At 43.8% G+C, this 17,319-nt stretch overlaps 1 protein-coding gene across 2 annotated transcripts in view; it reads right to left on the reverse strand.

Annotated features, from left to right (window-relative positions):
* Positions 1 to 17,319, reverse strand: part of LOC110501323 (beta-galactoside alpha-2,6-sialyltransferase 2) — a 59,978-nt gene that overhangs the window by 6,285 nt on the left and 36,374 nt on the right. Inside the window, exons 2-7 of one of the 2 annotated variants that reach the window (XM_036958619.1) lie at positions 11,213 to 11,269; positions 9,937 to 11,087; positions 2,895 to 2,992; positions 2,194 to 2,295; positions 578 to 752; positions 122 to 262 (exon numbers count right to left, since the gene is read on the reverse strand). In XM_036958619.1, the coding sequence (XP_036814514.1) occupies positions 189 to 262; positions 578 to 752; positions 2,194 to 2,295; positions 2,895 to 2,992; positions 9,937 to 11,002 (1,515 nt within the window). In that variant the 5' untranslated portion in view covers positions 11,003 to 11,087; positions 11,213 to 11,269 and the 3' untranslated portion in view covers positions 122 to 188. Of the gene's footprint in view, positions 1 to 121; positions 263 to 577; positions 753 to 2,193; positions 2,296 to 2,894; positions 2,993 to 9,936; positions 11,088 to 11,212; positions 11,270 to 17,319 lie in introns of those variants that run through there. The other variant, XM_021578802.2, reaches the window with a different exon arrangement.

The following is a 17,319-nucleotide window of genomic DNA, read 5'->3' on the forward strand; positions in this document are numbered from 1 at the left end:
TAATATTATAATTACGCAAACAATTTGTAATATCGCACTGCAATACACCACCACACTTTATTATTAGGGACAAGGATATTCCTTCAATAAAATATCTGTGAGACATCGTTCTCCCCAAACTGGACATATGGGGGTCTGACTCAACAAATACCTAAACACCCCAAATCCTACCGCAACACAGCCTTGTACTACTTGATGCATGACCCAGGAAGAGGTCTAGAGAAGGGGAGGATGCCAACGGCAACCCGGCGTTGAAGGTGACCTGAAGAAGAGGTGGGTTATAATAAGAATGACACTGTTCTGTTGATGACCTAGGCTAGGCTTTAATAGCCCAGTGAGTGTTGCTATAGGTCCTGTAGTGCTGTTATATTATAATAATACAATAACATGACGCAGATGCTGAGCCCAAGCACTGTAGTACACAACATGTAGGGGTCGACTGGCTGCATATCAGACTCTCTGATCTTAACATAACCACAGAGCCTGCTTTACAAAACACTTGAGTAAATGCGTGTGTGTGTGCGCTTGTACGTGTGTGTATACACATGTATGCATATGTGGGTATACACAGTCTCACCTATGAACCCTGAGGAGGGTGGGTTGGGCTGGATGGTCTCCTGGGTGTTGCCCTGGATGACGTCCCAGAGCTGCCACACATATTTGGGGTGGAGGACGTAGAAGGGCTGGGTGGGGTGGAGCCTCCGGTGCTCCACGTATGGACTGAACAGGTTATAGTCTGGACTGGCATACCACTGTCAGAGACAGAGAGAGAGAGAGAGAGAGAGAGAGAGAAGGGGGCAAGCGAGAGAAAGGGGGTTTAAGAGAGAGAGCGATAGAGGGGGTTTAAGAGAGAGAGCGATAGAGGGGGTTTAAGAGAGAGAGCGATAGAGGGGGAGGGGTAATAGTTATAGTCTACTCTAGACTGGCATACCACAGAAAAACAGTTAAACAAAGAGACAGATTGAAGGAAGTTGATTCCTGTAGTTATTCCTAGAATATATTAAGACATTTTGCAACCTGTTCCTGGACCAACTACATTGCATCATATTCTCCTATCACAGTGGTAATCACAGCTTCGTCTTTTTCCCCTGGACTTGTTACTGAGCATGCACCTCTACTCAGAGAGAGAGAGGGTGAGCGTGAGAAAGAGAGAGCGCACGCCTGCGAGAGAGAGAGTGAGCGCGAGAAAGAGAGAGCGCGAGAGAGCACGCCTGCGAGAGAGAGAGTGAGGGAGAGAGGGCGCGCGCAAGCAAAAGAGAGAGGACGGTGATAAAGTGGAACCCAGGTGAGATTAAGGACACAAAATATAAATAAAGGAAGTGGAGAGAACAGGTAGGAAGACAAGAGGGAAGAAGAGGAGAGAACAGGGAGGAAGGCCAGAGGGAAGAAGAGAGAACAGGGAGGAAGGCCAGAGGGAAGAGGGCCAGAGGGAAGAAGAGGAGAGAACAGGGAGGAAGGCCAGAGGGAAGAGGGAGGAAGAGGAGAGAACAGGAGGAAGGCCAGAGGGAAGAGGAGAGAACAGGGAGGAAGGCCAGAGGGAAAAAGAGGAGAAAAATATGTAAGTGAAGATAAAGGAAGAGATGAATAAGAAGCAGGAGAAAAAGAGGATAAGAAGTAAAACAGAATGGATAAGAAGTGGAGGTGATGAAGGAGAGAGTGTCAGAGGACTGGATAGAGAAGAAAGGAGGAGTGCAGGGTATATAAAGCTGGTATGTAATAAATCTGCGTTGATGCCGTCAGTGTGTTGGTGTATATGATGTAGCACCCTGTCCCTGAGGGCCGTGAGTTAAACAGACAAGCGAGGCTAACTTTTCCACACGGGGCCTTCCACTACGCAGGTCCTCATTAGCATTGCTAGCATAACCATGGCAACCATAGCCCATCTTCCACCAATTCAACAGGAGCCATGGGCTCTGGTGAGCAACTCTTTAAATATCCCCATTTAGGTGCCATTACTGGACCTCTCAAAGAGAGTGGGCAAGGTTTGAGTAGAGTGCAGTGTTTCCTCTATATGTGCAGTGGCACATGGTAAAACCTTTTCAGTGTAAACTTAAACGACTAAAACAAGATATAAAGTATGTAAAAAAAACTATGGAGCAATATATATTTAAATAAGATTGTTATTTTAGAACTATCACCAAAATAAAAACTAGACAGTCAAGGAGAATCTAAAATTCACACACTCCCACACACCTTGTGCAAATTGACAGCGTACGGAGCAGGGTCCCAGGCCACCAGAGTCACCTTCTTATACAGGGAGCTGGTGTTGAAGTGGTTCTTGGGATTGGCCAGGATCTGTAAAGTGGAGGGGTCAAAGGTTACACATGAAACTAGATGCAGCACTGCGGTGCCCACACGCATGAAAACAAACATACTCGCTCTCTCCCCATGGGAGCTGTGGGACCACAGTAGAATGAGCTCTGCGGTTGCTTTGACTGTTAGTGTGACAGTAGTAGAATGCGCTAGTGTGCGTGTGTCTTTACTGCATGTTGTTCTCTGTGCTGAGTGGGAGAAGATGACTTCTTCACTGGGAGAAGATGACTGAACTGGAGCTGTGGTGAAGACCCACTTACGCAAAATGGGTAAGGATAATCACTCACTGTCTACCTAGTACTGGAGGACAGCTGGTACACACACACACACACACACACACACACACACACACACACACGCGCTTTGAATGAATCACATTCTTATTTATATGCAAATCAGGCTCATGTGTTTGGATGCATGTTGTTTGTTTGAATGAGTGATGGTCTATTCAAAATGCTGAATCACTTACTCGGCCATGGCACTTGATTGCAGGCACATATTGATGCGGAGTCGTGAAGCTTGTTGTAGTGACTCTTAGCTTGTGACAGAGGACTGGAGAGAGTTAGCCTTATGACACACACCTGTGAGTTGATGATGCGAATGGTGGTCTTGTTCCCCACATCTCTCACGTAGCCCTCTGTAGGCGCAGCGTTGAACCGCAGAACTGCATCATGGGAATCTGGGGGGCGGGACAGAAAGAAAACACGTCAGAAATAGTCAGTCAAAGTGTCATTCGATGAAAAAATGTAAATGTCACTCTACGTCAATCAGCTGTTACTTAGCTAAGACAATCAAGTTGTCAGCCAAATATCAAAAGGCCACCTCAGAAACAGAAAATCAATCTCATAAACAACAAGTCCCTAGATGACATCCAATAGTCTGTCTTTTGGGCAGTGTTCACTTGGTCCAGCCACCGAGTCTGCCTACCTGCCTCTTCTTAACCTCTAGTGATACCCTGAGAGTCTGGTAGTGAAGTTCTTCACTTTTAAGTCTCCTTGACCTTTTCCACTTCACCCTGACTGCCCTCGTTCAGCCATAGTCCAAACACTTGACCTGGATGACCAATCACCGTGAATGGCCATTTGACATGGACAATCTGGTAAATGAGCAACCTAGTGCAGGATTCAGCTCTGTGCTTTGATGCAATAGTACATGAAATTATCACTACTCATAGAGAGAGAGTATTCTCTAGTGGTCAACGTGTGTAACTGAAGGGAGTTTCACAGGCACCTGCTCTACTCGGGGCGGCAGGGTAGCCTAGTGGTTAGAGCATTGGGCTAGTAACCGGAAGGTTGCAAGTTCAAATCCCCGAGCTGACAAGGTACAAATCTGTCGTTCTGCCCCTGAACAAGGCAGTTAACCCACTGTTCCTAGGCCGTCATTGAAAATAAGAATTTGTTCTTAACTGACTTGCCTAGTTAAATAAAGGTAAAATAAAATAAATAACATTTGTTCTATGATCATTATCAAACATCACCAGGAAGCCTTCAAACTGACATAAGACACAGGCAGTGTGTCCTTCTGCTGGCCTTCACACACAAAGTGTACATACACTGAGTGTACAAAACATTAGGAACACCTTAATATTAAGTTGCACCTATTTTGCCCTCAGAACAGCCTCAAATCGTCAAGGCATGGAGTCTATACACGGTGTCGAAAGCATCCAACAGGGATGTCCATCAGGGATGTCCAACAGGGATGTCCAACAGGGATGTCCATCAGGGATGTCCAACAGGGATGTTGACTCCAATGCCTCCCGCCGTTCTGTCAAGTTGGCTGGGTGTCTTTTGGCTGGTGGACCATTCTTGATACACACAGGAAACTGTTGAGTGTGAAAAACCCAGCAGTGTTGGAGTTCTTGACACACTCAAACCGGTGTGACTGGCACCTACTACCATACCCCGTTCAAAGGCACCTAAATCTTTGTCTTGTCCATTCACCCTCTGAATGGCCCACATACACAATCCATGTCTCAAGGCTTAAAAATCACTTTAACCTGTCTCCTCCCCTCTATATACACTGATTGAAGTGGATTTAACAAGTCAAAAAGGGATCCATGCTTTCACCTGGATTCACCTGGTCAGTTTGTCATGGAAAGAACATGTTCCTGATGTTTTGTACACTCAGGTGTACATGGTCTCACACACAATCTTATGATTAATGGTCTCAATCATGGACACTCTTACTGACAATTGTGGCTGCTTTGTGTGATGTATTGTTGTCTCTACCTTCTTACCCTTTGTGCTGTTGTCAGTAACCATTAATGTTTGTACCATGTTTTGTGCTGCTACCATGTTGTGTTGCTACAATGTTGCAGTCATGTGTTGCTATCATGCAATGTTGTTGTCTTAGGTCTCTTTGTGTAGTGTTGTCTCTTGTTGTGATGCGTGTTTTGTCCTATATTTTAATTTTACTCCCAGCACCTGTTCCCGCAGGAGGCCTTTTTCCTTTTGGTTGGCCGTCATTGTAAATAAGAATGTGTTCTTAACTGACTTGCCTAGTTAAATAAAAGGTTAAATAAAAAATAAAACCATTTTAAGATGGTCATGGTTAAGCTCAGACACTTAAAAATCAGTCCCTCTCCACTGGTCGATCAGTCATTTAGACTTCAGCAGGGCTACAAGACACACGGATGTATGATCCTCTATGGTTGATCTGACACTTCCACAGCTAAGCTACCCGACACGTCATCAATGACACCAGTCAACCATCAGTTTGTGTATTGGCATTCAATAGATCAACACACCGAGTTCTCACTGACATTGAAATGGTAGGTTTTTGTCCTCTTGCCACTAGCTAGTATGGCTCATGTGCAGGACCATTTATTCCTCAGATCACCAATATTGTTGAAGTACTATTACTGGATCCACAGGCAGCCCCCCCCACCCCCATCTCATTTCCCAGGTCAAAATTAACAGTCAAGTACAAGCAATATGGGCATTTCCATGAAAAGGCCACATGAGCACTAATGTGAAGTTCATAGGGACACATTACATTTGGTGACAAATGAAAGCTAACAATATGGAAGAAAGTTAAATGTACAGTGGCTTGCGAAAGTATTCACCCTCTTGGCATTTTTCCTATTTTGTTGCCTTACAACCTGGAATTAAAATATTTTTTTTTGGGGGGGGGGGGGGGTTGTCTCATTTGAGTTACACAACATGCACTACCACTTTGAGGATGCAATATATTTTTAATTCTGAAACAAACAGGAATAATACAATAATACAAAAAAATCTTTACTAAGTAAAAGCATAACTATTCACCCGCCCAAAGTCAATACTTTGTAGAGTCACCTTTTGTAGCAATTACAGCTGCAAGTCTCTTGGGGGTATGTCTCTATAGGCTTGGCACATCTAGCCACTGGGATTTTTGCCCATTATTCAAGGCAAAACTGTTCCAGCTCCTTCAAGTTGGATGGGTTCCACTGGTATACAGCAATCATTAAGTCATCCCACAGATTCTCAATTGGATTGAGGTCTGGGCTTTGACCAGGCCATTCCAAGACATTTAAATGTTTCCCCTTAAACCACTCAAGTGTTGCTTTAGCAGTATGCTTATGGTCATTATGCTGCTGGAAGGTGAATCCCCCTCCTCAGTCTCAAATCTCTGGAAGACAAACAGGTTTCCCTCAAGAATGTCCCTGTATTTAGCGCAATCCATCATTCCTTCAATTCTGACCAGTTTCCCAGTCCCTGCCGATGAAAAACATCCCCACAGCATGATGCTGCCACCACCATGCTTCACTGTGGGGATGGTGTTCTCAGTGATATGTGTTGGGTTTGCCCGACATAGGGTTTTCCTTGATGGCCAAAAAGCTACATTTTAGTCTCATCTGACCAGAGTACCTTCTTCCATATGTTTGAGGAGTCTCCCACATGCCTTTTGGCGAACACTAAACATGTTTGCTTACTTTTTCTGGCCACTCTTCCGTAAAGCCAAGCTCTGTGGAATGTAAGGCTTAAAAAGTGGTCCTATGGACAGATACTTCAATCTCCGTGGGGAGCTTTGCAGCTCCATCAGGGTTATCTTTAGTCTCGTTGTTGCCTCTCTGATTAATGCCCTCCTTGCCTGGTCCGTGAGTTTTGGTGGGCAGCCCTCTCTTGGCAGGTTAGTTGTGGTGCCATATTCTTAAAATTGTTTAATAATGGATTTAAAATGGTGCTCCGTGGGATGTTAAACATTTCTGATATTTTTTTATAACCCAACCCTGGTCTGAACTTCTCCACAACTTTGTCCCGGACCTGTTTGGAGAGCTCCTTGGTCTTCATAGTGCCGCTTGTTTAGTGGTGTTGCAGACTCTGGGGCCTTTCAGAACAGGTGTATATATACACACAGATCATGTGCCACTTAAAGTCCACCTGTGTGCAATCTATTTAACTAATTATGTGACTTCTGAAGGTAAATTGGTTACACCCGATCTTATTGAAGGGCTTCATAGCAAAAGGGGCACGCACCACTTTTCCGTTTTAAATTCTTTTGAAACAAGTCATTTTTTCATTTCACTTCACCAATTTGGACTATTGTGTATATATGTCCATTACATGAAATCCAAATAAAAATCAATTTAAATGACAGGTTATAATGCAACAAAATAGGAAAAATGCCAAGGGGGGTGAATACTTTTGCAAGGCACTGTATTCTACAAGAACCAATATCACTGACTAAAAACACAACCTTAGGGAACAATCCTAGGATAGCTTTTCAGAATAAACTTAATCCAGTCTAAACTAATGTATAGAATGTATTATATAAAAGACAAAATTCACAAATTCTACAGCAGAGTCGTGTCTTAAAAACTAATACTGACTCAATAATCCATGCTTATGTGCGGAGCTAGAAAGTTGGCTATCAGAACTATTACAATGTAAAATGTTCTTTTCATCCGTCTTTCTGCACATTTCAAGACATATGGGGGTGTAGTGAGATACCCAATGGGCTGGACAATTCTCTTCTCATCCCTCATCAAGAAAAAAATGTATACTAAAAACTTAGAAATCAATTTTCACAATGGAAACATGTATATTTTATTATTGACATGGCACGGGTGACCGAGAAAAACTAATTGGTTCAATTTAAGGCCAAGTGGCAAACAATAACGCAGGCACTAGGGATGGGGTATGCACATACGGGTCTGGTCAGATGAGATGGAGTCTGTTTGTGTGTCTGTAAGTTGTTATTTGTATGTATAAGTTTGTATCTAGACTTTAAAAAAATAAGAAATAAAAAAACTGAATAAAAATTAAAAGAAAGCTGAGCCTATATTTTTGAGAACTTAAGGCATATTTCTATATTTTTTTTTTTTCAACCATTTTCCACCCTAAAAATGAGGAATAACCAAATGCTTTGATTTCAGGTCAAACAGATGGAAAAGGGGTTTTAGAAAATGTTTAGCTGAAAAAGTCTTAAAAATACCAACTAATTTCAATATTTATATTTAGGTTTTGCCAAATCATTGACAGAATTACCACAAAATCTAACAATGTTTGCATTTACTGTCACCAACCTCCTCACCCACTGAGCACTGACCAACACAGGAAGTCCATGGATGTGGAAAAGTAGTTAACATTTCAGCAGTCCAAATATTAGGGCCCTATAAAATCCATGATGCGGGGAATGTGGACGGAATCCAGACATTAAAACGGAATTCAACAATTTTCAAAAATGTATTGAACATAGTAGGAAATCTACTAAATCTATTGAACTTATTAGAAAATGTATTCATTTTGCTCAATATTATTATAAAGACATAAACAAAATGCATCAGTGATTCGTATTTTCCTTTAACTTTATAAGGAGACACGGGAATACCCGGTCTGTGTGTGTGTCTCTACCACTTTGTCTAGTGGTTAGCGATTATCCAAACTTGTGAAACATAAGTCTATGATTGGTACAGATTTGGTCAGGTCCGGACCAACCAAATGTGGTCTTGTTTGGGGCGAGCTCATTAGAATAATAGCCAGTGTGTAGAATAAACAGCCAAACATGAAAAGGAGGATATTAGTGTGTACTTATTCAGGACCTACCACCATGAAGAGAATCAGGGACCCGTGATGTCATTCTGATACCAGCATTCTGTTACTGGGTGTTAATCCACTTCACTTACTGTAGTTCAATGACCAAAATATACTTTTTCTTCCAGCAGACATCTTTGAATCTTAATTTCAGAGTAGATATTTAAACAGAGTTTAACTGTCATTCTGTAACCCAACTTTACATCTACTCTGTTCAAGTAAATGTCTTTCTGTTAAAATGTCAGTAGAAACCGTTAAATGGTGCATAGAGTTGTACCATTTGTTTAACTTTGCAATCAATGGTTTTTGTCTGGCATACATTTTCAAGTGAAAATCGAAATCTCAGCATCATGCGGTTACCGTGGAAATGCCCATGTGGTAATAACGCCATCTTGTGCTCTGGTTAGGAAAAGGTGTAATTTTCACCATTTGGATACACCTATCAGATACCATCTTGGAGACACCTTTCTGATCTACACAAAGGCCTAAGCTAAGGTATAGCTGAGGGGTGGGGGTCTATTTGGAATTCAGAAGGAGAGTGTATGGATAGGGGGGGTGGATGTGGAGAGATATGGCGGGAGAGAGCAGTGAGACGATGAGAGGACTAAACCATAGAAGGCCGTTGAGGATGTTATTCAGCCAATTCACCACACGGTGGCAGCGAAACATTAGCCTGGTACAGATGTCCAACGACAGATTCACAAACCTCTCATCTTATTGACTAATGTCAAACATACATTCACATGCTTGTACACACACTTTGACATGAAGGAAAGGATGGGAAGACAGGAAGGTATTTCCAGAAACACCTCAGCATTGGACAGATGAGGAGTATCTAAGTGAGATCAATATGGTTTGATTTCCTGCTAATCTATACAATTAAACAAGTGAGCCATCTGTCCCCGAGTTCACACTCTCCCCATGCCCACAGAGCCGCCAACGCAGAGAACAGAAAACACACACACAAAGACAAGCTGCAATGCAGTCAACCAAAGTATTCTAGAGATACAGTATATAGAAGATCTCCAAATTAACTGCTCAAGACCCTTCGGGAAATATGACATGCCAATTCCCTTTCAACCAATCATAGAAATTGTTACTACTGGGTGATAGATGTTTCCTACTTGGTGTGTGAGACAGTTTAGAGCCCAAGACCAAATGTCACGTCACTGTGCTACAGTAAGCTAACACTAGGCTGTGGGGCGAATTGGGAAGTCGATAGCGTTACACGACAAATTTACTTCCCAATCAATACTGTGGATGTCACTTCGTAAAGAGACACATTCTCCCCTCACATAAACAGACTGGGTTGTCACGGAGAAATCTGCTCAGGATCAATGCTGTATTTCACACTCTGACTGACACACAGTCACATATAGGCAAAACCAGGGTCCTATTTATCAGGGCATTAGGTAAAACAGAAAACAAAGTTGTTTTTTTTCAATTTACTGTACCAATAAAAGCGTCAAGTTTCAGCCATCGTATCCCAGCTCTCCTTCAATCCCTTCATCCCATTTAACCTGCATACCTCCCTCCCTCCATCTCCTTTTCTTCCTTCCCTCTCCCTCCCCTGTCCACTCCCCTCTCTACCCCTCTAGCCTTCACTCACCGATCTCCTTCCCCAGGCCTGAGTGCAGAATAGCCCCAGCAGAGGTCACCACAGCACAGCTCCTGAAGCCCCTCTGGCCCCCCTGTCTGTAGAGCTGCTCCAGGGCCAGGCGTGGCACCAGATGGGCCCAGCCCAGCGAGGAGAAGGGCTGCTCGGACCCGTCCAGTGTTCTCAGCCTGGCCTGATCCTTCAGCTCACACAGCAGTCCCCTGGAGCTCTGGGCAGCCCATCTGCGTCCTTCATAGGTCACGTGGTGTTTGTTGGCACTCAGGTAGTCACGCATAGCGCGCTGCAGCCGCGGGGACAGCATTCCAGAGGAAACACTTCCCCGCCAAAGTCGCTGCACCACCGAGGCCGACTTGGAGAAGTAGTACTCCTCTAAATCCTCCTCTTTTCCCCACCCATCTCTCTTCCCCCTACGCCCCCACACTGTGGTCCTCCTCCTGTGGCTGTTATTCGTCTGAACCCCCTCCTCCTCCCCCTCTTCATCCTCACGTGAGGATCTGCGCTTGGTTCGGTTGGGCCCCCACTCAGCATCAGAGGGGGTCCAGGCGGTTCTCTCACGGCTGCGGGTCACCACCTGGTCAGAGTGGGAACCCACGTTCTCCGTGCCAAAAGAGGACCACGCAGCCAGGGTCTGGGGGTCCAGGTAGTCCTGCTGCTGTCGGCTGCCCCCCACCCCCTCCTGGCTGGTCCCGTAGGGACCGCTGTCTGAGCTCTGGCTCAGCTCCAGGCCAGGCTCTGAGGTGGTGGAAGTGGGGCTAGGCTCTGCTTCGGAGTCTGGGTAATGGTTAGAGTTAGGGTCTGGGTAGATGGTGGTAAAGGTGGTGTAGGCGGGTTCGGGTCGGGAGCCCATGACGGAGTGGTGCTGCTGGTGGGAGGCGGCTTGGATGGAGGACAAGCGCCGCGTGTCGGGATGCTGGGAGAGCGAGGAGCCGGCGGAGGTCAGGGCCTCGTTGTCCACGCGGGCATCTAGGAAGTAGGATAGCAGAACCAGGAAGAGGAGGGCCCATGCCAACATCCCCACAAACACCAGCCTCCGCCACTGACGCATACTGGACTTCATCTCCTCACACACAAACACACCTATACGAACACCAGGCCGGCTCCAATCAGCAGTCAGGTCTCAGCTGAGAGGACAGCCAGAGGGCCTGCAGGGGTGAGAGGTCAAAGGTGACAGTCTTAACCTAAAGTGGACCTGAGGGTTTTGATTTTGGTTAAAAGGATACATCCCGTCTTTTCAAAAGGTTTTTGTATTGTCTTTTCCAAGACTTACCTCGCCTGGTGCCCCTATTTCTTTTAGTCCATGTGTCTTCTAGGATAGAACGGAACCCTGGGAAATAAAAAAGGTACAAATTAGGTAGGACAACACACACACACACACACACACACACACACACAGCAAGATTAAATTAACTTGCCTGACACCTCAATGACACGGTTCTAGCAACCCTGTATTGCCTGTATTGTTGGAACAAATCTCTAAAGATGGGTGGGGGGCTCCGAGCCGAGGAGGAGCGGTCTCAGGGGAGTCCCTGTGGTTGTCCTGACCTCCAGACGTCCCACACTGGGAAGCCAAGATAAACCACTGGGCTAAACAGAGTCAGGAAAGGGGGTCAGGCTGGGTTGTGGCCCAAGGGAGGACAGAGAGAGGAAAAGGTACATGCACACCCTGGAATATGAAATCCAAGGGAAAGGATATAACACAGAGGGAGAGAAGAAACACATCCAAATCAAAAACTACTCAAAGAGCGGAAACCTATGCAAATGGCATCTTATCACAAGCTTGGGGCAGTATATGTGATAAAATTTCATTTGCATACGTTTTGATTTTGAGTGGGAATGTGTGTCTTCCCTCCCACTCTCTGAGGGTTTACAACCCTGCCCACAAGAGCTGTGAGTGCTGTGAGTCTCTGTGGTGCAGCTTAGACCTTTCAGGTTAGAGGCCAACCTGTGTAAATGTGCCATCTGACCTCCGGGGCAGTAACAACAGTGAGAAGCAGCCTTCATTGAGACTCACCAGCCAGACAAAAACAAAAAGGTTCCTCATGGCAAAGTCATCCTGTGTGCTCCACTGGGGCCCGATGTGTGGGAGTGATAAACATGAACAAATCCCTGTGTGTTTGTGTGTGTGTGTTGAAGGGGGAGCATTTCACATGGCAGCAATCAGGATCTGTGAATCAGTAACTTCAGTCAAACAACACAAATGTGTACCACAGATTGAAAGACAGGAGGGCAAGGGAAATAGAGAGACAAAGTGAATGATATAATTGTATACCGTAAAGATGGAAAAGAGAGAAATAAAAATGTATGAAGCAGATGACAGAGACAGAGAGGAAGTGAAGGGGAGAGAGGGAAACCGTGATGCATAGAAATGTAGAGAGTGAGTAAGAGACGGAGACAGGAGGCAGGGAGAGAATGAGTGGTCTTTGTCATCTTGTGGTGGAGAAGAGTAGGACTGATTGGTAAAGGAGGAGAGAGAGGAGTTGGAGGAGAAAGTGGGGGAAGAGCAGGAGGAAAAGGACAACGAGGAGACTGAGTTAAGCGTTAGCAGGCCGTTACCCCTAGGAGGTTCATTACGTGGTCGTGGTTTTACATGGCAGAGAAAACCACACACAGCGAGAGAGAGCTGTGCTAGTTATATTGTACAATGTGCCCTCTAGATACAGAGAGCTTTTGAACAATGGAAGAGGGGATGAAAAAGGAGGAATGTCAATGTGGTTTTGATTGGATTGTTGCCGGGAAGGTTGTTTATGACAATTTGCAAAGGAAGACAGAATTAATCTACCTGTTGGAGACCGATGGCTTAAACATTCACACTCAATACAATGTATACTGAACAAAAATCTAAAAACGCAAAATGCAACAATTTCAAAGATTTTACTGAGTTACAGTTCATATAAGTAAATTAGCAAATTGAAATAAATGAATTAGGCTTTGATCTATGGATTGCACATGACTGGACAGGGGTGCAGCCATGGTGGTCCTTGGAGGGCATATGCCCACCCACTGGGGAGCCAGGCCCATCCAATCAGAATGAGTTTTTCCCCCACAAAGGGCTTTATTACAGACAGAAATACTCCTCGGTTTCATCAGCTGTCTGGGTGGCTGGTCTCAGACGATCCCGCAGGTGATGAAGCTGCATGGGGAGGTCCTGAACTGGTCTGCAGATGTGAGGCCGGTTGGACATACTGCCAAATTCTCTAAAATTATGTTGGAGGCGGCTTATGGTCGAGAATTTAACTATAAATTCCCTGGCAACAGCTCTGTTGGACATTCCTGCAGTCAGCATGCCAATTGCACGCTCCCTCAAAACTTGAGACATCTGTGGCATTGTGTTGTGTGACAAAACTGCACATTTTACACTGGCCTTTTATTGTCCCTAGCACAAGATGCACCTGTGTAATGATCATACTGTTTAATCAGCTTCTTGATATGCCACACCTGTCAGGTGGATGGATTATCTTGGCAAAGGAGAAAAGATCACTAACGGGGATATAAACAAATATGCCAACAAAATTTGAGCGAAATAAACTTTTTGTGCATTTTTATTTCAGCTCATGAGGCACGGGACCAACACTTAAGATGTTGTGTTTATCTTTTTGTTCAGTATATATGCATGATATACTGTATTAGCCTATAAATTATTTCTGTATATAAACATCAATACAAGCCTCATAAAAAAGGTTGTAATTTGTTTGAAGTGGGTCCCAAATGTTGTATGCAGAAAATATTTCAAAAAGTTTAACTCGGGGCTCAAAACTGCAACCAAAACACTCATTTTTGCGACCCTTAGACTTGGCAGTGCGACACTTATTTTTCAATAAAGTCATCAGGCTTTCCAAAAAAACCTTTAAACCAATTAAACTGTTGAGTGCAAAGTAAGCCTACCTGGCAGAATATCATGATGATTTGCATCAATCGCGAGGGTATTTGTCTTGCAAAACTCTGCCATCACATGTAGTTTACACAGCACATTGTACAGTACAGGGCTAGCCAAACACAGTCTCTTGCTAGGCACGCAATTTCAATAAATTAAAAGGGTGATTTTGAGAGTGAAACCCTGAAAAAAAAAAAAAAAACTGAATTCACCAAAATATAAAACTGACTTTTAGATCCCTACAATTGTAGAGTGAATGTTAAAAATTGCTAACAATAACACCCTTTTTGAGAATCCGCAAACATCTCCCCCCCCGAAACAATCAATGTAAATAAGATAGTCAAGTTCAAATGCATTTGTGAATTAACGGTAGGCTATATGCTACTTGCACAGCCCGCAAATGAAAAATAACATTTAAGGTGAGGCACCATAGGCTGAAATTACATTTTTTCATCAATTTATCTATTGAGATTTTGGGGTATATTGTCCTCTTAATAGTAGTACAAATAAGGGGCAAAAACTGAATTTTGACCACATTCAAATGGACATAAATCCATCATTTCAAAGCTCACTACATGTAAATCATACATCATTTAAAAGCCCACAGTGGGGCAAAAAAAGTATTTAGTCAGCCACCAATTGTGCAAGTTCTCCCACGTAAAAAGATGAGAAGCCTGTAATTTTCACTTCAACTATGACAGACAAAATGAGAAAAAAAATCCAGAAAATCACATTGTAGGATTTTTAATGAATTTATTTGCAAATTATGGTGGAATATAAGTATTTGGTCACCTACAAACAAGCAAGATTTCTGGCTCTCACAGACCTTCTTTAAGAGGCTCCTCTGTCCTCCACTCGTTACCTGTATTAATGGCACCTGTTTGAACTTGATATCAATATAAAAAGACACCTGTCCACAACCTCAAACAGTCACACTCCAAACTCCACTACAGCCAAGACCAAAGAGCTGTCCAAGGACACCAGAAACAAAATTGTAGACCTGTACCAGGCTGGGAAGACTGAATCTGCAATAGGTAAGCAGCTTGGTTTGAAGAAATCAACTGTGGGAGTAATTATTAGGAAATGGAAGACATACAAGAACACTGATAATCTCCCTCGATCTGAGGCTCCACGCAAGATCTCACCCCGTGGGGTCAAAATGATCACAAGAACGGTGAGCAAAAGTCCCAGAACCACACGGGGGGACCTAGTGAATGACCTGCAGAGAGCTGGGACCAAAGTAACAAAGCCTACCATCAGTAACACACTACGTTGCCAGGGACTCAAATCCTGCAGTGCCAGACGTGTCCCCCTGCTTAAGCCAGTACATGTCCAGGCTCGTCTGAAGTTTGCTAGAGAGCATTTGGATGATCCAGAAGAAGATTGGGAGAACGTCATATGGTCAGATGAAACCAAAATATAACTTTTTGGTAAAAACTCAGCTCGTCGTGTTTGGAGGACAAAGAATGCTGAGTTGCATCCAAAGTACACTATACCTACTGTGAAGCATGGGGGTGGAAACGTCATGCTTTGAAGCTGTTTTTCTGCAAAGGGACCAGGACGACTGATCCGTGTAAAGGAAAGAATGAATGGGGCCATGTATCGTGAGATTTTGAGTGAAAACCTCCTTCCATCAGCAAGGGCATTGAAGATGAAACGTGGCTGGGTCTATCAGCATGACAATGATCCCAAATACACCGCCCGGGCAATGAAGGAGTGGCTTCGTAAGAAGCATTTCAAGGTCCTGGAGTGGCCTAGTCAGTCTCCAGATCTCAACCCCATAGAAAATCTTTGGAGGGAGTTGAAAGTCCGTGTTGCCCAGCAACAGCCTCAAAACATCACTGCTCTAGAGGAGATCTGCATGGAGTAATGGGCCAAAATACCAGCAACAGTGTGTGAAAACCTTGCGAAGACTTACAGAAAACATTTGACCTCTGTCATTGCCAAAAGGGTATATAACAAAGTATTGCGATAAACTTTTGTTATTGACCAAATACTTATTTTATTTTTCACCATAATTTGCAAATAAATTCATAAAAAATCCTACAATGTGATTTTCTAGATTTTTTTTCCCATTTTGTCTGTCATAGTTGAAGTGTACCTATGATGAAAATTACAGGCATCTCTCATCTTTTTTAAGTAGGAGAACTTGCACAATTGGTGGCTGACTTTTTGCCCCACTGTATATCCTCCAGACTTACAGTGCCTTGCGAAAGTATTCGGCCCCCTTGAACTTTGCGACCTTTTGCCACATTTCAGGCTTCAAACATAAAGATATAAAACTGTATTTTTTTGTGAAGAATCAACAACAAGTGGGACAAAATCATGAAGTGGAACGACATTTATTGGATATTTAACTTTTTTAACAAATCAAAAACTGAAAAATTGGGCGTGCAAAATTATTCAGCCCCTTTACTTTCAGTGCAGAAAACTCTCTCCAGAAGTTCAGTGAGGATCTCTGAATGATCCAATGTTGACCTAAATGACTAATGATGATAAATACAATCCACCTGTGTGTAATCAAGTCTCCGTATAAATGCACCTGCACTGTGATAGTCTCAGAGGTCTGTTAAAAGCGCAGAGAGCATCATGAAGAACAAGGAACACACCAGGCAGGTCCGAGATACTGTTGTGAAGAAGTTTAAAGCCGGATTTGGATACAAAAATATTTCCCAAGCTTTAAACATCCCAAGGAGCACTGTGCAAGAGATAATATTGAAATGGAAGGAGTATCAGGCCACTGCAAATCTACCAAGACCTGGCCGTCCCTCTAAACTTTCAGCTCATACAAGGAGAAGACTGATCAGAGATGCAGCCAAGAGGCCCATGATCACTCTGGATGAACTGCAGAGATCTACAGCTGAGGTGGGAGACTCTGTCCATAGGACAACAATCAGTCGTATATTGCACAAATCTGGCCTTTATGGAAGAGTGGCAAGAAGAAAGCCATTTCTTAAAGATATCCATCAAAAGTGTTGTTTAAAGTTTGCCACAAGCCACCTGGGAGACACACCAAACATGTGGAAGAAGGTGCTCTGGTCAGATGAAACCAAAATTGAACTTTTTGACAACAATGCAAAACGTTATGTTTGGCGTAAAAGCAACACAGCTCATCACCCTGAACACACCATGCCCACTGTCAAACATGGTGGTGGCAGCATCATGGTTTGGGCCTGCTTTTCTTCAGCAGGGACAGGGAAGATGGTTAAAATTGATGGGAAGATGGATGGAGCCAAATACAGGACCATTCTGGAAGAAAACCTGATGGAGTCTGCAAAAGACCTGAGACTGGGACGGAGATTTGTCTTCCAACAAGACAATGATCCAAAACATAAAGCAAAATATACAATGGAATGGTTCAAAAATAAACATATCCAGGTGTTAGAATGGCCAAGTCAAAGTCCAGACCTGAATCCAATCGAGAATCTGTGGAAAGAACTGAAAACTGCTGTTCACAAATGCTCTCCATCCAACCTCACTGAGCTCGAGCTGTTTTGCAAGGA

The sequence above is a fragment of the Oncorhynchus mykiss genome, chromosome 22, assembly GCF_013265735.2.
Source record: "Oncorhynchus mykiss isolate Arlee chromosome 22, USDA_OmykA_1.1, whole genome shotgun sequence".
NCBI classification, from domain to species: domain Eukaryota; kingdom Metazoa; phylum Chordata; class Actinopteri; order Salmoniformes; family Salmonidae; genus Oncorhynchus; species Oncorhynchus mykiss.